Source organism: Aquila chrysaetos, chromosome 14 (assembly GCF_900496995.4).
Source record: "Aquila chrysaetos chrysaetos chromosome 14, bAquChr1.4, whole genome shotgun sequence".
NCBI lineage: Eukaryota > Metazoa > Chordata > Aves > Accipitriformes > Accipitridae > Aquila > Aquila chrysaetos.
In genome coordinates, this window is record NC_044017.1 from 4332530 (window position 1) to 4353149 (window position 20620).

A 20620-nucleotide genomic window follows, 5' to 3' on the forward strand; every position below is an offset into this window, starting at 1 on the left:
CCACAAATCCATTCATCTGCAGAACCACACACCCTAATAAGCGTGCCAAAGTGCTGCTGTTGAAAGGCATCTCATGGGAAGTATTAAATGACTTACGATAGTCCAGATAGGCAAAAATCACTCTAATATATTCTTTAATCACATGCACAGCATTAAATCATTCCAGAAGTCATGCAAGCCCACAGTTCATCCACTGAGAGTCTCAAGTTGCCAGACATTACTATTTAAATCAAGAGGTTTCATGTTTGTGTTTTTTCTGAGAACAGTTGCACATGTTAAAGCTTTCAACCTAAGCCACTTTAAGAAAATACGTACCTTTAAAAGAAACACAAGTTACAAATAAAGGCTTACTCTAACTGAAAAACAAATACAAATAGGTCAAGACTGCCATGTCAGAGGAAGTTGCCTAATCAGAAGATCAAGAAAAAAACACACTAAGATTATGGAGTTTAGGCAAAAGAATCAAAAGGAAGGAGAGCATTTTTGTCACAAACACCACAAATCTTTGGCAAAACACTACCCCGTGTCTTTAAATACATGCATATAGGTTATACACATGTATATCCACAAGACCTGTGGATATGTACACTGAGACTTTTTTTTTTCCTTAGTTTAGACAAAAGCCTGCACTTGAAAGAAGTACTCTAGCTATATACAGCAGTTGCTCAAGATACAGTTTTGGAAGTTGCAATAGAGCAGAACTGGCATCAATTTGTTCTGTAGCGTTGGCAATCTTAAACAGGACGCTGATGGCACAACGTAAGCCATCATATGCTTTTAGCAAAGGTCTATGAAGTTTTCTACAGTAAAGGAATAATACAGTCTTCCTACTTTCACACTAGGAAGTGTCTAAGCAGATAGTTCGGATGACTCAATTTCATTTTCCTAGCTCACATGCACTAGCAGAGGACTAGTAATGTCTGACAAATACTGCCCATGATTTAATACGTGCACTATTTGTCCCTCCCATGGATTTCACACAACTTGATACTGAAGATGATTTAATTTTTTTTTTCTATGAAAAAAGTTTACTTGGGATTAAATACAAGAATACAAGTAACATTCAGAAGCATTCTGCCTCCGAACAGTAAGTAGTCACCCATCAACATTACAGGCTCATAGGCAGAGCTTTTCTGGGGGGCAAATTGGTGACCCGTTGACCTAGATGAGTACATTGCCTAACCTTTATTACCCAGTAAGAGCATAGTCTCCAGTCTCCATCAGACAAAGCACCTTAAGCCATCACAGGCAGTGGTGGTAGGCACTATGCTGCTTTGGTAGGCAATGACATACTATGCATTGCAGGACAGAGTAAGAAACCCACATTAACAGCTCTGTCTGCCCCGCTCCTTGAAGGATACAATCTCTGTCATAAGCAGCTTCTTGACACCAAACTTCCAAAGCTGCCTTTTTTCAACCACCACTCTGCAGTCTGGAAAGCACAAATGCTAACCAGTCACATGAATTGCCAGGTAGGAAGCCAATGCACGTGAGAACAGCATGAGAATCATACCAAATGCTTCTCAAAAATGTAACATCCATTGAATCATGATAAAGGAACTTCACAATTTGCTTACAAATAACAGCGCCATGCACAACAATTGTAAGGAAATACTGCTGCCATTAAGAGTTTACATTTTGAAGGGTGACAGTCCCATAATTAGCTGTGCATAGGGCCATGGATCCACTTGCACAAAGTTCTTCACAGGTCAGACATTTGTCGCCTTACAGAAGATGACATATGTTATTTGTTCTACCTTTTCCATCTCAAACTTAACAGCCATTTACAAACATGTGATCAACCATTTCCATCTATATTGTTTGCCCATTTATTTCAGACAATACATTGTTGGGTTTTTTTAATTCCACCAAGAATGTTAATCTAGCTTCAAAGGTAAAGAGAAATAGTGCTGGCTGCTTTGTTCTCCCCTTAGTCATGCCAAACAGTAGTTGCCAAAGGGGCACAAAAGATGTATAAAACCAGGTTCCACTAGCAACTCCGAAAAGGTCCATATCTTATTCCAAAATCAAATCCTTTTGTCTCACCCTGTTTACAGCTTCTATTGCAAGGAGGGCATTTTGGCAGAAGGTAGTGGCTGGCTTTTTTTGCATCAAGAAACAGAGCATCAGGATAGTATTGCCAAGGCTGCATTCAAAAGAAGAATATTCCAGATAAAGCTTGCATTTATAACCTTAACTCATCATTTTGAGATTATTTTATGCACAAATTCCATAGGTTTCTTGGGGAAAATACACCACAATGCACCACCTATGAGCTCTATCATATACATACATACAAGAGACCAAAATACACTGAAGATACAAATCCTGCAAACTGGTATTTTTCATACTACACTTTGCAAAGGAATAGCGTTCATTTAGCTGTTTTTTTTTAAAGCAGTAACTTCCCAAGGGACTTTTGTGGCAGAAGAGGAAGGGGAAGTTCACTTGTGTTTTTCTTTTAATTAAAAAGGGGGAAACCGATCCCATTATGAGCAACTGCAACACTGAGACACCATGCATCAAGGTTTAAGCTTCTAACCATTATCAGGAAGCAAGAACATATATAAACTCAACTACAGGAGTAAGACTCCTACTTGCTGCTAACATCAGCTAGACCACAGGAAGAAGCACCGACTCTGGAATAATGACCGTGCAACCCAGTCGCATGCTTGGTTTCTCTCACTCTTTCCTCCCCAATTCCCTTCTTCACCCGGGTAAGAAAAGGAGGAAATAGTCACTGGTACCACGGGCCAATCCCAAAGTATTTGACATGTGAAGAGACCCGACTCAGCACTCCCACCCTCCACCACAACAGCTGTCCTGGAGGTTTGCAAGGAAGGAAAGGAAAATGGCAATTTCAGAAAAGTGTATCTTTCAACAACAGCCCAACCAAAAGGCTCATCTTAGTCTCAGGGCTTTCTCCTTGACAAATTTCAAAGGCCTGCCTCAGACAACTGAGGCAATAGAGATTCTCAGAAAGGGTCTGCTTTAATTTTGTATAATGGGAAACATCAAGCAAGCTAACCTAAATACAGAGGTCACTAGCAAATTTTTCTAAAATATGAAGGAACAAATTGTTCTTGTAGCTCTGATATTAGCAATTTATTTTTTTTCAATGTGGCAATAGATTTTAACTGCACCTTTTGATTTATGTCAATACTGAATATTATAGACTTATTCCTTGAAGGAAGCAAACTACTTACATGCAAATATATTTGCATGCATAAACTACAAGTAACAACTTATGTACTGAATTTTACAACTTCAATGTACAGATCATTTTTATAAGGCACTGTAAGAGTTCCAAGTTGGATAGCTCAAATTGCTGAATGAAAAATCAGAATGCAAAGTAAGATTCTAAAGAACTACATTCACTTGCACAAACCCATGTTTTGTTATTCTACATAATAACTAATGTTATCAGCATTATCTTAAAAGTTTTTCAAAAGATTTCATACTAAAATACAAATCTTTAAGAAATTGATCTTAGAGTTTAGGAAATCTTTGACAGACTCACTTGATATAAATGCCATGGATCCCTTTTCTGTCAGCCATCAATAAAAATGTCATGGATCCCTTGTCTGTCAGCCATCAACAGCAACCAGAATAAATACACACGAAAAGGGGACTGAATGCACCAACTTTTTTATTGGATCACAATGAACAACATGCCAGATATTCACCCACTGATTGTTTTTTGGAAATTTTGTTTTGGAAACAACAGACCATTTACTTGGGCTCTCCCCCATTCTAAGAAAGAACAAAATTAAGTTTCTAAAGAGGAAAAAAATAAAGACTAGTCATTTTCAATACTCTAAATGTATCCATCAAATTCTTCACAAGGACTGTCTGTATCTGTGTGCTATTCCATGAATCATTTAGGCAATAATGAACAAAAAAGACATGCTTTTGTTCAAATCACGCACAGTGGGATTACATGTGAACTGACCCTCCATGTGTTAATTGAAGACAAAGCTTTGCTTTCAGCTCATTACCACTCTTACAGACGGATTGGCAAGTTTAGAAAGTTTAGTGTATTTCTCTGTTTCCGAATCTAGGTAGTTTGTTTTAAAAGTACAGATGCACACCAGGAAATAAACCCAGGTTTCACAAGTTTCATCACTACTTTCAGGGAAAAAGAACAAAATAGTGTATGTGCAAGGAAAGGGATAAGAAGAAAGAAAACAGAACAAAACCACATCTTTGGCAACTTCACAACAGTTTTGTAACATTTGTTACAGGCTTTAATAAAGAAAAGAAACAGCAGGCAAGTTTTCCTCCTAAATATATTAATCAGGGGGTCTTGAAAAAATATAAGCAGCCCTCAGTGAAAAAAAGATCATTTCACCAATTCTCACTAGGGGTTTGATATTCTAGAGCCACTGACATGAAGGGAAGCATGATTATGTCTTAATTGAGACTTTAAATAGTGCATTTCAGAAAACAAAGTAGAACTACCTTGTTTTATTATATTTTTAGAGAACAGAACACACCAGGTTTCCAAAACATAATTAAAAGCTATTTTGAGACTGTAGCACTAACCCAAACTTGAACATGCTTCTAGTCACCACATTATTTCAGGAATTCACTGTTCCAAGGATTTGAGTGAAAAGATGAGAAATAGGAAGGGGGAGGGGATTTACAGGAATGTTTGTACTTCTTCCATTTCTGCTTAATCCTGCCAAAAAAAGTGTTCCAGATTGTCATGTCACCAATATTGTAATTTACATCACCAAATAATAACCAGATTACCAGGAAATGTGCCCAGTTTAGAGTAATAGCTATCAAATTTCAAAGTTTGGCACCAAAATATTAATTTGGTGCTATTTGGCACCAAAATAGCATGAGCGAGCACTTCTGTTTCATTAATTTTTTTGTTATTAAAAAAACAGCAATTGCCAACTAAAGCCAGTTATCCTACTGGTCTAATCCAATGGGAACACAGTTTGTTATAAATTAAGCCAGGAATCTTCCCTCTAAAAAGAGGCTCTGGTACATGAAGCAGAACAGTGATAAAAGAAAGCTGCTAAACTGCATGAAAATAACATGTAAGAGATTACCCCAGATTTGGTAAATCCTGGCAAATGCCAAGTGTTTAGAATTCCTTTCAACTTTAACATCACCACCACCCAGCAACCAGCAGGATGCATTCAGCATCACAGAGGACCTGGACCTGTTTTTATCTGGGGACTTTTAAAAAAGCACAGCCACTGCAAAGTATAAAAAAATTGAGATTTCATTCCCAAATAGTCTCCTTAATGAGCAGGTGGTATTCTCTCACACCAAATAACCAACTAAATAGTAACGGTCTGTATTACAATCAGAACTCAAGCCAAAAGAGACATAGTCAAGGAAGAGATGTGGAAGCAAGAGCTAGTCCACAAATGCTAAGAACAAAAGAGATATCATTTTATAGAATCACACTCCTCATCTGTGTTTTCTACTCTGAATCAAAAAGGTGAAAATTACTCTCAAAACCAGCAACGAATTTATCTTACTGCCTGTAAAACAAGGTGTTTTTCAGCTATATGGTTCGATTACTCCATAACAAAGTTGGTAGCTGCAACAGCTTTTCACTGGAAATTTCAGCGTAGTATGTGCTTTTCCTTATTCTCAGCAAAACCAATAAACTGTGACACACGATCTGCAGTGACTACACATACTGCATCCACTCAGGACTTTGCTCAAACATTGTGCATATAACTTTCTCCTAGCACTGTTCAAATTTATAAGCAGCTGCATGAAAGTTTTTGGGGGGGGGGGGGGGGGGGAATCAGTAAAAAAAAGGCCACATATCAGTTTCCGTGATATACGAAAACCCCACTGAAATAAAGAGGTTGTGAATAATAATTTCTATAAATTCAGACATGAAGTGAAAACAGCACCCTCTTGACTCTCTTTGGTGCTTTCAGAGAATGCAGTTCCACAATACATGACCACCAGCAGAGAAGCCAGTTTTTAAACAGCTTTCTATTCCCATCCTGAAAGTGCAGTTCAGCACCTTCTCAGGGCTGCTGATACAGCTGTTCACCAGCTGTGCTACGAATCACCAAAATGATCACTTAAAAACAGATACTGTTAACCTAGATCATTTCAGTGACCCAGTTTTACAGAGCAGCCTCACAAACAGTACAGGCACAAGTGAAAATGCCAAAAGGTTCTTACATCCTTGGTAAAGTTCTCACCAGCAGGCACCTCCCCTTCTCCCAAAAGAAAACACAGGCTGCAATTACACCCTCAAAATGCAAGAAATCCACAAGCACAGAAAGCACTCTGAAGTCTCCTATCTTAAGGTATCTTTTAGATCTGCCTTGAATTGGTATCTTGATTTCCTCATATACCTTGGAATTAATATATGCCACCTAGTGCATCATTCACAGCCAAGCAAATAGAAATAACTTACCAAACGCCTCGCAAATTCTTTATTTTCTGAGAGAAATCCATATCCTGGGTGTACCTTGGAAAAAAAAAAAAAAAAATTTCAAGCTGATTGAGTTCCGAAGCCAGACACCAAATTCCCTGCACCCTTTCGGATTCTGGTCAATGTGAAGTAGACCACTAAGCATTTGAATTAGTTGAATACCTTAAGAAACGTCTTCACACACTGATTTGTCTGTCCTAAGTCAAGCTGTAAAGACTCACTGGTTGAACTGCTATTTCTGAAACAAACATTCCTTACTTAACGAGGGAGGAAGGTACTGTTTGGAGAGCAATGGACACACTCCCTTTGGTGTTTTGCCTTCTGCTCTAACTGTTTTGCCACGTTTATCTCATTCGACATATATGCTCATTCACACTCTTCTCAGTAACCAGTATAAAGTATTTCTCATCCCAAAATATTTCTAGTACTGATCACAACAGTGGTCTTAAGGTCCACAGCCATAAGCCTCCTCTACCTCTAGCGACCCTTGCTGGAGAACATAGCTTACTGTCTCATTAGTCTAAACCATGCATCCTTATGTGCCTAGTTTGCTATTCACACCCCAATATACACCCAGCATAATTACTTGAGAGGAGTGTGAGAAAGAGTTTTCATTTTACTTTTTGCAGTTCACATAAGGTTCTTGATCCAATATACTCTGAGAAACAAAGTATAAGCCATTTTATTCCCCTTTTTTAAAGAGCCTGAACAACTGGGTTCCATATTCAGAAACTCAGAGGGAATGAAATAGTTTTTTCTTTATATGAAAGTTTTCGGCCCCTGAAAGCACTATACCAAAACATCTTCTTTGAAAGAAATTACAATGCTGATCCAAACTGTTCCAGGGTAATTAATGTTGCTCATATACACCCATCAAATTTTATTTTAATAAATGCTTTGTGTACAGTAGCTCTGAATAATACATTTATTTCACTGACAGAACAAAGAACATTAGGCATGTGAACATGACTACACATTAGTTTTTCCAACCAATTCCTGCTAAGCTTTGAATCTCTGGCCAGTCTGGAGGGAGAAAGGCAGAATAGCCCATATTTACTCATATAAGCTAACATGCATTTTGTAAACATTCTGAAACAAAAATAATTATGGGATGCACCATTTACCTCACCTTCCTGCAAATAACATTTCTATAATTTAGAAAGTGATTCAAACTAAGTTTAAGCAAAAGCCTTTTTGGACACACTTTGTAAAACGTTCAAAAAAGCCATTATGGCATATAAAGGGTTAGTGCTCAAAACTAATTGGGATTTTTTTTTTTTCCCCCAGCAAATTTGGAAATGAACTGAAGCTGCTCCCTGGTGTGAAAGCTGAATCCAGCAGCCACCTGCAGGATCAGCGACCAGCACTGCCAGATGCTACAAAGCCTTTGATTTCCAGTAGCGATTTCAGACACATTTAACTCATGTGACATGAACTAACTGGAATAGCATATTCAATCACTTCCCCCCCACACCTTTAAAAAAAAATACAAACTCTGGCTTTTCTGCTTTCTATATATGAAACAGCTGCAGCAGATAGACTCATTCAGACTCACAGCTTGGGCCCTGGTTTTCTTAATGACTTCCATGATGGCATCCATGTTGAGGTAGCTTTTGCTGGTGGGAGCTGGGCCAACACAGACAGCTTCGTCCGCCATTTTCACATGAACCTGAAGAGGCAATATTCTGCATTAACAGATGCTCCCAGCGAAAATAATTACCATCACCCTGAAATATGCACACAAATCTGATTGTTTCAAAGATAATTTACATACTATAACCACTCTAAAATACACACTGAAATTACCAACATTGACATACAAGAACTCACACAATAACATTAAATCTCATTTCATTTAACTCCGAGCTTAAGTCACTGTCAAAATGTTTTATTATTCCAATATATTATTTTGAATTTGATTAAATAAAATCATGACAAATATAATTTCAGCTTCCTATACTGATCATCTATATGTAAATTCAGACTAAAAACTACTTTGTTACATGTAACCAGGGTAGTCTAATATCTTAATACTTAATAACAAACATTCATGACCAGTTCTAAGCAGGCTCCCCAGGAAGTTGGGGATAATTAGAGTGAATTGAATGAAGGGATGCAGTGAGTGTCCCTGCACAGCATCAGGTCAGCACCATGCACAAATTAAAGCCTATGACTAAAGAGTTCAATATCACTACACGTGAACCAGAAAATCTTGAGAATTATTTAAGCAGGCTCATGTTTGATTCCTAATCCATTGTATCCTCATTTATATGCATTTGCCAAACATTTTTTAGTCAAATTTGAACTATACAAAAGGGATGAGCACTTCCAACATTTTGCCGGGAATAATAAAATAGCTAGGTTTGAAGTTAGAAGTTAGGTTTAAAGTTAGAAGTCTACTTACAACTCATATGCATGCTTACCTTGAAGAAAAAGTTACAAAAGTTTAGATTGGTTTTCAACATGTTTTCAGAGTTCAGAATACTTTTCCTTTAAAGATTCAGACAGACCCGAGAAACAAATCAATCATTTTTTCCTCATTCTGCTCTCCTTTTGTGAGATCCCTTTCAGTATGTATTTGAGAAAGCATGACGTTGCTTAAACTGTGTAAGATTATATTAGCTATGTGTCAGTAAGACTTGTTTATACTAACAGTTTGACATTTCCAATGCTTACCAATTTTAAAAGTTATTTTTATTAAATATTTTATATCATCTTCAGCATTCAAAACTGAGAATACATTGTTTAAAAAGGGTGTTCTTTTAGAAAATGAGTATTCACATACGTGACATTTAAAACATTTTAGTTTATGAACACAAAATTTTGTTCTTTGTGAAAAGGAATTTTATTTGCAATAGCATGAAGGCTGTCAAGTATGACAAGCTAAGGTTAGAAGTAATGTATCCACTGGCTCATATATATATACACTATATACTACTGACTCATTCAGAAGAAACAAGGCCAGAAAAAAAAAAAATCATCTAGAAACAGTGGCCAGCAGTAATCAAACAATATTTTGAATAATACAATGAGAAATAAATATACAGGTAAGTATATCAAACATGTATAACAAGCACAGGAGTCACTTATTAAGCATTTTACTTTTTTCTTCATTTTTATTGACATTTTTCTGAACTTTGCAAAAGTTAATCCTATCACCAGGAAGGAACATTAACTTGCCACCCAATTCCAAGTTTCATTCTGGGGCCATCTCTTAAATAGCTCTGAATTTGCTGTATACTCGAGTATATGAGAGTTCGCATAACCCCCTGGAATTGCCACATTTCACATTTCAATTATTGCCTCTGTAAAGTCACAACGGTTTTATTTTACCACTACAGCATTAGCCTCACATTAAAAACAAAGCAAAACCTAAAAACCCTAAGCACTAGCACAGACAATCATGCAGCAGGATTTTAATGCTTTTTAGTAAGTACACCTCAGCAACTTAAGTCAGTAATCTATTTTGATCAAATGCTATCAAGATTAGCCTGTCTGTCATCCTTCCTGGAGCACTAAGTACAAGAAACAGCATGGCCCTTGGACGTCTTTATTCGCACAATCAATTTATATACTTAAAGCTGTTGTTTTGAATTCCAACATGGTTTACATGTCTAAAACAGAGTTATTCAAGCTTAAGCATAGTTAAGCATGTATGTTTTACAAAACCAAAAGCTTCCTTATAGAAAAGGACTAACTTAATATAGTTAGTTATTTTTAGGTATCAAGAGAAAAAACCCACACACGTCTCACACTGAGGCACCAACAGTCCTACTAGTACCAGAAGTAGCCATAGAAGATACTGCAAAACCATTGGTTTTATACATATAAACAGTCTTGTGCACTTTTCCCACGCCATTTTCTCCTCCCTTCTGAAATGTTTCATTGTTACTTCAACTCTTTAGAGTTTTGACTCCTTCTGTCCCACGTTGCCCTGTAATCTGGCAAATCCATTTCTTCTTGTTTACCTTACTGCAAGTTGTTTGTGCCTTCTCTAATTCACTGCCAGTTCAGCCTTGCATACACCCTAATATACCACACATGGATATAACAAAACAGCAAAACAGTAGCCATATCACGTTCATGTTACCTGATACACTGCCACAGAGCACCAAGCAAATCTCTCAAGGACAAGAAAGAAGTCTCCATTCCTCCCCACTAGTTCAAAACCTCCAGATTTTCAGGTTCCAGTGGCAGCTCTTCAATCTATGGATCCTTCTCATATCTACTTTTTTTATAAATATGATTAAACCAGTCCACATATAATCTGGAAATAGAGATCTGTTTCTTCTTAGTGATTCATGATGACAATTCCCCTCTCTAAGCATTTAATTTCTTTCACAATGCACTGTAGTTCATGCAGAATACTCTAAATACCATAACACAAATACACTACAGAATTTACAGTATAGTATATAGAAACATAATTACACTAACCATAATTACTAGCAAACATTATAACAAAAGCCATCATCTGAATCTACATGACAGCTGAAACTCAGCTTACTACCAAGTGGCACACAATTCACAGTAATTCACTAAGCCTTTTCTTCTGCAGAAGCTGACTTATAATGCAGTATTTCTAGACAGTCCAAAGAATCTAGTAACTCCCCTTCCTCAAGCACTACAAGTTTCAAATATATTTATTTTCAAATTCAAGGGTTGCTTAAGTGCTTAAATCACACAATGCTAGGTACTCAAAACTTGTCCCTAACTTACCACAGCTAAAACTTCAGAACTTCTCCCTTCTCTGTTTTATTTTACAAAAACAATGTCAACAAAACAAAGCAGCAAGTCCCAGGAGTTTCTTGAAGGAATGCAATTCCTTCATAAATGTTGGAATTGACCCTGCAATCTCAAGCATGAATGGATAACAACAAAGGCTGGAAAAGCAGACAAACCTTGAAGTGCTTAATGGTTTGTACTGCAAGTTTTAATCATATTGGGCTACCTGTGCCTCAAAAGATACATTTCAAGCAGCTACAAGGACCTGTTATGTTAGAGAATACAAACAACTAGAAATCATGAAAAGACACAGCTTATTTGTGTAAAAGCAGTTTAATTTCTGTAAAAGTTGTATATTTGAAGTAGTGTATTTCATAAGGGCTAATTATATTGCAGCAACAACAGAAATAAGACAAGAGATTCACCAAAACCTACTGAACCATCATTTTACAGAACCTCCACCTAATTCAAAAACTACAGACTAAATTTGTCATCTGAATCCGTGTATAGGTTTCTTACACCTTTGGAAATCCAAACCCAAATCAGTCACAAACACGCAACCAGCCCATCACAGCCTCTTTGGCTCTGCTTCTATGACAAATAAGCTACTAATAAGACTCTGGGTTTAACAAGGAGTCCTAGCAGAAGAACATTAGAATGAATACTCTTAAATAGTGTAACTACTTTTGGATTAAGGTACAAAGGCAGCTGGACACAATTTGAAGTACAACAATGATTTTATTGCACAATTCTTCATGACCACATATAGATAACAAGAACTAGCTCAAGTCCAACAAGCTTATTAATTCAGAAGCAAACCACACAAAAATGACCACTTGTTTCCAAAGGTAGTTTAGGTCCAGGAGCCACCTTCATGGCAAGGTACCTAAACCAGTAAATCCTGCCAGATCTTTACACAGGAACAGCTTTGTGTTTCTTCACTGCATTTCCAGCAAATAGGCGTGTAAAGCAAGGAGTCCATCAGGGCTGATTAGCCAGCCATTTTCGGCCTGGACTGGTTCCAAGCGCTGCTCCAGGCTGCAGCAGCTCTCAGGGTGCAGAGTGTGGTAGGGGGTAACAACAGTAGCAGTGATTGGTTTTGGAGATCCTTCTTCTACATCATGTTTCAGTATTTCAGGAGGATTTATAAACCAGGTTTGGTGCCAGAGCATGGCATCATATCCCAGAAGAGAAATATGCCCATAACCCAAAATTTTGGATATAAGCACCACAAAAATACTCAATATCCGCTTTACAGGAGATAACCCAATTTAGAAGGACTGCACTGAATCAGAGCTAGTAAGTACCCAAATTACCTAGATTTTGTTAGCTCTCCTTTACCCTGGAGGGTGGCACATGTACTAATTTGACAGCAGCATGCTCTCTTGCCCAGCCATACTCTGAATTTACTGAATTATCCCCTTAATCAAACCTGTATCTCAAATAATAATCACTGAGAGATCAAAATGAATAGCTTATTACCTAAAATATACATAGCACTCCTAGAGATGTTATGTTTAACACAGCAGAATCAAGGTAACCTTCTCCAGGAGTCATTCAACTGCTGTAGATTGCTAGTTGAAATCTATATTATAAACACGTCACATTTACATATGCATGCCCCTAAACATTTAAACACAGAAAAGTTTTCTTGGTATGGAAGTAGAATGTCTGAAAAATTATTTTAAGGCAAAGAACTAAAACACTTATTTTCAGTGCATATGCAATGTATAAAACAATCAAAAACACTAAGATAATTTACAGATCCCTAGCATTATAATTATTCAGCGACTCCAGAGTTTTTTACCTTCTTATGGATCCGATTCATGACAGAAGTACTTTTCTCCCCAATTTGTTTTATAGTGATTCTCATCTACTAATTCCAAAAAGTAAAGGCTGACTTTGTCATGAGAGCCAACAGAAGAACAAAAAAAAAAAAAAAAAAAAAACTACACGTGTTTCCTAACAGAGTGCTTAGTATCACCTGCATATTTTCCACAGATGATTTTATATACTTCACCAGTTTCTGATGTTTATCATGTGACAGATGCCATTTGCTTCAGTGTAAATGCCTAATTAACACATATACACACACACGCTCACTCCCCCCACTCCTCTATCTCTGAGGAGGTGAACGTCTGGGATTCCCCAGTGTCCCAGTTTTTCCGATCAAGCCACCCTACGCATCCCCAGGTCTCAACGCAAGTTGATATTCATGCAACAGAGACAGTTATACTGAGTTGCAGGATGCATTTTTCCCCAAATTCTTCTGTAGTGTTTCAGAATTTATATATAGGGAAACTGTTATATCTGCATATACAGTGTTAATCGAACCTAAGAAGCAATTTAAAAAACCTCAGTTAGGAGAACACTTCTGTTTGGTACACTAGATAAGATCTCGAGCATTGTTTAGACAAAGAAATCTAATCAAACAAGTCATTCTCCTTTTATAGCTCAAATCAATATTACACATTGGAACAACATCCGTTGGTGTAAGTGGATTCACTTAATTGGCCCAAACTGCATAATACCGCTCAGCAAGACAAATCACAATTAGCTCAACCCATAAAATAGGGCTAATGAGTAAATCCTTTGTAAGGTAGCTAAAAAAACCAACCACCTCGAATCTTGTCAGCACCACTGCCAAAAGAGACAGACAAAACAGAACAAAAAGCTTATGGCATTGAACAGTCTTGAATTTAAAAAAAAAAAAAAAAAAAAAAATCAAATGGATGCAAAAAAGGTTCAAACTTACTGCTTTGCCAAAAACACATCTTTCATCTGACCTGTGTCTTTAGCAGCTTCACACTAAAATACGCACACCAATAATACAATAAATCTGTGCACATAGTGAGTGTGCAGTATTCATACAGCCTTTAAAGTGGTATCTGCAAAGAAATACTGCCACGTGATTACAGCATTTAACCCTAAAATGAAATAATGGAAACACTTCTAAACCATATGAAAAGCAGAACCGTGAAAGCCATAAATAGCGTAACTATCCCATATTTTCCCCATTTACTTTTACTCAGCATTTCAAAGACCTAAATAAAAATTTATGCAAATAAACAAGTCAACCTACAGAGTAAGCACAAGTAGATTTCTCTACAAGCCTATTTTAAAACTTGTATTTTTTTAATTTGATGGCCCACAAATAGCTAGGTGGGAACTAAGGTAAAACAATTCTTAAGTGGCCTTCAAACATTTGGTTTGGTGAAGGGTATTTACTTACAGTCCCCTCTGAGTCTACAATGACTCTCAAAACAGCCCATCCGTTTGCATCTGCAGGATTAGATCCTGGGTTAGCAGACACAAGCCAAGGGCGGGGGTGGGGGGCAATATATTGGCACCCTTTCCTGTACTCCCCCATCCTGCCCTTCGGTTTGCCAACTGGTCGAAACTTGAAGACAGCCATCACCTCACTTACTAGTGGCCTCAAAAATCCACAAATTTCAAATGAAGTTAAAATGGAAGGATCCAGGTTGAACTAAACAGTCTTTAAGAGAAGAGAAACACCAACCAGGCAAGGAAGACTGCATTTCTAACCAAGACTTAGAGAATGCACTTTTCAACACATATAAAGATTTTCATCTGTTCACATTCTCACTTATATAAACATGAATTTATTTTTGTAACCTTAAAAAGAAAAAGTAATCTCAAAATTCTCTCTCCCATGAACGAAGCTCTGGAACTTTGCTGGCTGCTAAAAAGACACACAATTTTACTTGACAAAGACCTCATCAACAGGAAAGGACTCCCCATTGTATTTAGAGGCCTAATGACTTGTACTATGAAAAACAGACCACACTAAGGCTGTCATGCAGTGATACTCTGAAACTGAATTCTGTTTGCTGGAACAGGCAAGGAAATGCCTCCGAAGTCCTGAAGACAACACAGATAAGAATCTAGAGGAGAGTCTTCCAGAATGGCTTTGGCTCCTAAAGCCTTTTCCTCTATGCTTATTCTTTGGCAGATAACTTCCCAGTGAAGCACCTTCTAGAATACCCATGGGAAAGAAGGCTTCTCCATCAGAATTTTATCTCAAGTGCTTACTGTGTTTTACCTTCCAAAACAGTAAAGACCAGAAACCAGTAATTTGGTGTCTCATGCAAACTTCAAAGCACAGATCTGGCTAAACTTCAGTTCTGCGTAACTGAATGTTGGGAAGACCATTATTAGGCTGACTAAAACAAGGTGGTGGGTTTTTTGGCCAGACATTGAAAATTGAAGGTATGATGTGTGTCTCTATAGTATGCTCTTTTGGACCTTTTCTAGGAAAGCTTGTCTCTACAGGCTTCTATTCAGAACAATTCAATCGTTCTTAAAACAAGACTTCTTTAGCCTATCAAGTCTATCTGCAGATAGCCAACAAGTACAAATAAAAGGTTGCTTAACTTCTTTTCAAGTTCAAGCAGCTTTTCTTTTTGAGAGGAAAACCTGCTTAAAGCTCTAGAAGACAAAAAACACTAGTCTGTCACAGTTATTAGCTAATAAGAATAATTCGTTTGCTACTGAAAATTTAGCAGAATTAAATGGCTGGTTTGTATCACAACTTTCCACATGCTTTAGTCAACACCAATCAGGAACAATCAATCTTTCTCTAGTAGAATAACTTAAGTAGAAGTGGAACAAGGTAGATCAATAGTCATCTCGTTTACTAATTTACCTTTGCATGAACTGCAGGATTAACAGAGGTAGAGGAATCAGGAGGAAAAAACCATAATGTCCCATTCGTCAACTCCAACTCATTGCCTCAATAGCAAAACACTTCTCACAATCTTGAGGGAAAAGCATTCTCCTTGTCTCCTTCCACTCATGGCTCCCTTTGATAGGCAGCCACCTTTGACAGGTGGGGCAGCTACCGAGTTTCTTCACCCAAGCGAAGACTAGAAGCAGCACAGCCACTCAAAACAACCTTTGCTGATTTAGGGGGTGCTGTGAAGAAACAGTCTGCAAGCTAGCTACTGCACTCATACCTCTGCAGACTGTTTTTACTTTGGAGTATATTATCTAGAGCAAGTGCCTAGGAGAAACGGGAGAATTTTACTTCAGAGCATACACTAACAACTTGGGAAGATACTTAAGAAATCTGTTTACCAAAGCAAAAGTCTCCATCTGTTGAAAGAGTTCAGGAATTCATCATATTTAGAGCAGTCCACCATGGTCTGTGTGGATGCTAGAGTTTCATCTTTGCAGCGTATGTGACTGAACTGTTTTAGAAAAAGAATTAAGCTTTTAGTGATGTTAACAAAATAGTAGTGCCCTACAGTGTTTTGAGTAGCCTCTCTGCATTTCAAACACATCTGCACCCACATGTCAGCCTTCCCCTAGTGGAATCTCAGCTTTCTAAGCACATTAGCAAAGCAACAGGACCGATCTTTCTCATGCTGTTTCTTTTTCCTGCCTCTCCCAAAAACAAGCTCACCATGGAATGCATTTGATGCATGTTTCTTTGTTTTGTTTTCTAAATGGGAGAGACATGTGCGAATGGGAAAACTAGTAGTTAGGCAGGTCTAGAAAACAGCATCACATGCTAGCAAGGGTAGCCAGTTACAGAACTTCATATAGTAGAGGTTTAGCTCTTAATTGAACTAGATACCCCAGAAGACATACATGATTCAGAAAAAGTAGCTTAAACTCAGCTACGTTACAAAGCAACACATCATGTGCATTGGTAGCATGCTCCTATCTAGCATTTTCAGCTCAATTCATACGGAGTTCCTCTTTCAGGTGGATGAACACAGTACACAACCTTTCAGATGAGGTTCCTGTCTAATTTCCAAATCTGCCTGCCTACAGATGAATGGACTGCAGAAACTGCTTCCGGCATCCAAAGATGGTAGTAAAGCCAGGGAACCCCGAAACCAGGTTCCAGGGTTGAGAGAACAGTCCACAGCAACGGCAAGGTAAATTCACCTGGCATTCCAACTACACAACAGTATTTAAAAGAAAGGTGAGAGGGAAAGTATAGACATCAGCTCAAGGCAACACAACCTGGAGGACAAACAAAAAAACAAAACAAAACAAAAATCAGCAATGCAAGATACAGACCCTACAGTAAATTAAGTTCTTCCCAACATGGACTAACTTCTGTCCCAAAACGAACCATATATTGAGACAGTAATTACGTTTCAGAGTAAGCCTCACTCTATGCCAATATAAGTTGCCACTCAAAGGATGATCCAACCCCTAACTCTCCTCCACATTCAGCTCTAGCAATTACAATGCTGCTGAGACAGATCAATGAACTGAACAGACCCAGCAGAAAAGTAATCTAAGGGGAGGGGAAATTAACCTTCTGTCAGATCAGCAAGTTAAACCATCTCCCAGCCACATGATCATTGGATCCAATATAGTGAAAGAATGACAACGGACAGGAGAGCACAAACAGTCCTTTCAGAAATATTTTGGACTTAGAGAAATTTAGACAAAATATGAAACGAGATCTAAAATGTCAAATAATTAACAAAAGAAAATAAAAAAAAAAACAGGTTTTCTAAAACACAGAAAATATTCCTTATGTCTATGCAATATATATATGTATCATAGAAAATATATATATGTACATACACACACCCCTTATCCACTTTTGGGTACCTAGTGAGTGGAGTTTTTCCACTAAGGTTAAGTACTAAAGCAGTACCTACAATAAACCACAAAAATTCAGTCATGAAACCTCAAAATTATCATCATGCCCAGCGTAAGGTTATGTTTTAATGGAATCTTCAACGCTTACAAATGCCTTATTAAATACTCACTTTATTACATAACATTCACAAGAGTAGAGCATTTTTCCTTCAAAATTCCACTGATGTGAATACTCAAGATTTCTTAAAAATTATTCTTTGTTAGTTCTTCAATAAAATTTTTAGTTCTACAGTTCTACAAGATTACTTTTCTGACAGTGTATTAAAACTATTCATTACATTATAGGACAACTCTGAAGAAGATAGTCCTCTATATATAACCCATCCTAAGTTTTCTACCCTCAAAAGTCTTCTTTTGAAAGACAAGTCAGCCCTGAGATTCCAAGAAGCAGATGTCAAGATGAAGAGTATAAACACTGTGTAACGGAGAAAAAGCACCAAGCATGCTTGCTGTGGGAACTCACAGAACACAGTAAGCCAGAAATCCCATGAAATCTACTTGTTAAATACCTTTTCAGAATAGACTTGCCTTTTTAAAAAATATGATTTTTAGCAAGAAATCATACCTGCCCATGGCAGAAGTGTAATCACTTCTATCCTATCTGCTTGACAGCCACTCAGTCCTGTTACAACAAACGTAGTAAGAAAGTACAGAGCAGCGTTTGTTATAAAACACAGTCAACCCACCACAAACCACTAGCCCTGACTTACATTTTAAAAATGGGTCTATGACTGAGCCTGTCAGTATTTGCAGCCCTGAATTCAAAGAAAGTTTAAGCCAATTTTACATAGTACTAGATAAAAGTAATCACAGAAGACCCCGAAGTCACGTACAAAAAGAATTACGGGGGGGGGGGCACGGAATGTATTCTGTAAAGGAGGATCGAACTAGATAACAGCCAGGGGCGAGGACCTCCAAAGAAAAAAAAATAAAAAGCAGATCAGCAGAACTAAGTTACAGGATGAAGAGTTCCAGAGTTGACTGCTAGACAATGCACAAGACTGTTTTTGCTGCACAGAAAATCTTAAACTGGGCAGAAAAAAGTATTTGTGTCTCAAGTTTCATCTTATGGTGTAACGCTTTTAAAAAGGTATTTATTGTTCATTAGACCATTGTACTAACCTCCATTCCATCCTTAAAGAGAATTTATATGTTTGTATTCTACAATGCTGAACATATTACCCATATGTTAAGTGAAGAAGCGCATATCTGGTGTTACATGTTACATCCATACGCTTGAAAACGGTTGTATAGACAAGCAGCTGGCTCACCAAATCTGTGAGGACTGTGCACAGTCTAACAAATGGGCAGGAACGGACAAAAAAACCTGCACTGTCTAAATACTAAATACAATTTTCACACAGTTACTACCAGCACTGGACAATCCAACCACAGATGCTGACACCAGACTTCATGTGGTCCCATCCTTTTCCAGATCATCTGACAAAAATATTTTCAACAAGTTATTTTTCTTACAGCCCTCAGAGTTCTGCCATAGCTACATCTCAAATTACAAAGATTTTGTTTTAGCATGCCCCTAGGAAAATCCTGCATTTGTTTTTTAAGCTATTGAGTATTTTCCCTGACAACATTTCCACCTCCCAGCTGATTTCCTATGATACACACTTTTCCATCCGAAGGTAACTCAAGGATAGCAAGCAGAATCTTAGTCTCTACTGTATTCCATTAATCTTATGACTATTATTTCAGCACATTGAGCAGATTTAGTCTAAAAACAACGCATGTATTGAGGAAACAGATCTTGATATATAAAAGCATTCTTCACTTCATTCTTTCCACTACACAGTTCCCCCCACCAAGAGTTTAAGCACAGTTCTTGTTCCAATAAACAAAACTATAGCAACATGTCAGGTCTTCTCCCACACCTACTTCACATCCTTCCATAACAAGCTATCACTTTGGGGATTCTCTTTTTTGAGACAAGAATTTAAGAAGTACGAAGTCAAATGCTCCTGATCTTCACCTTTGAAGACTAAATAAAAACTAGAAAATATGGGAAGTAACCACTATCAGACTAGCTCAATTACAGTATCATAAATACTTACAGCCTATACATACAAATTCTAACAAATATATATTTAGATCTTAAATATAGTACACTTGGTCAATGTTATATATAGGTATTGTGGTAAAAAGAGATAATTACATTCTATACAGGTAACACCTGCACAACACTGAAGAAAAAAAACCAACCTAATTCTGTAAGGTGGCAACTGTTTCTGTTTTTAAGAAAAGTACAAGCTTTTGCATTCCTCACAAAATATAGATAATATTCACAGGTTTAATAAATTAGCTCAACCTTACATATAATTTTATAAGACACTGGAGTAAACTTCTATATAAATAAATTCCTGTTTTAAAAAAGCCTGGAATTAAAAAAAAAAAAAATCTTTCCAACTTGCATGGAATCTACATAGCACAGCAACACAGACGCTCATGCAACGGTTCCTTCTAAATCCTCTTTCCTGTTAGCATTTAGGTTTGGGTTTTTCCCCCCTCCAACCTGCTAAATAAAGTCATATTTCCTGCTGACAGCAAATGATTGGTTTACCTATAACTCCAGGGGGTTTAACTATCCGTCCTTTAAGAAGCTTTGACAGTTTAACCTGCTGAGCTCACAGCACCCAAGGGAGGGTCTTACTTGCAGTTTTACTTCTGCTGCTGCTGCTGACCACTAATACTGACTCCACAGATAATGGATTTCAATAACAACCTCCTACAGGTTAACACTTTGGGTACTAGCCATGATACTGCTTTAATTAAGTTAATACATGAAGGTTACAGTTTGGTAGAAAGTTTTAT

General features: G+C 37.4%; 1 protein-coding gene across 3 annotated transcripts in view; it reads right to left on the reverse strand.

The window, feature by feature from the left end:
* Positions 1–20620, reverse strand: part of PCCA (propionyl-CoA carboxylase subunit alpha) — a 300837-nt gene that overhangs the window by 244668 nt on the left and 35549 nt on the right. For all 3 annotated transcript variants that reach the window (XM_030036718.1, XM_030036719.1, XM_041128639.1), the window contains exons 5-6: positions 7980–8093; positions 6407–6460 (exon numbers count right to left, since the gene is read on the reverse strand). In XM_030036718.1, coding sequence (XP_029892578.1) covers positions 6407–6460; positions 7980–8093 — 168 coding nt within the window. The remainder of the gene's footprint in view (positions 1–6406; positions 6461–7979; positions 8094–20620) is intronic.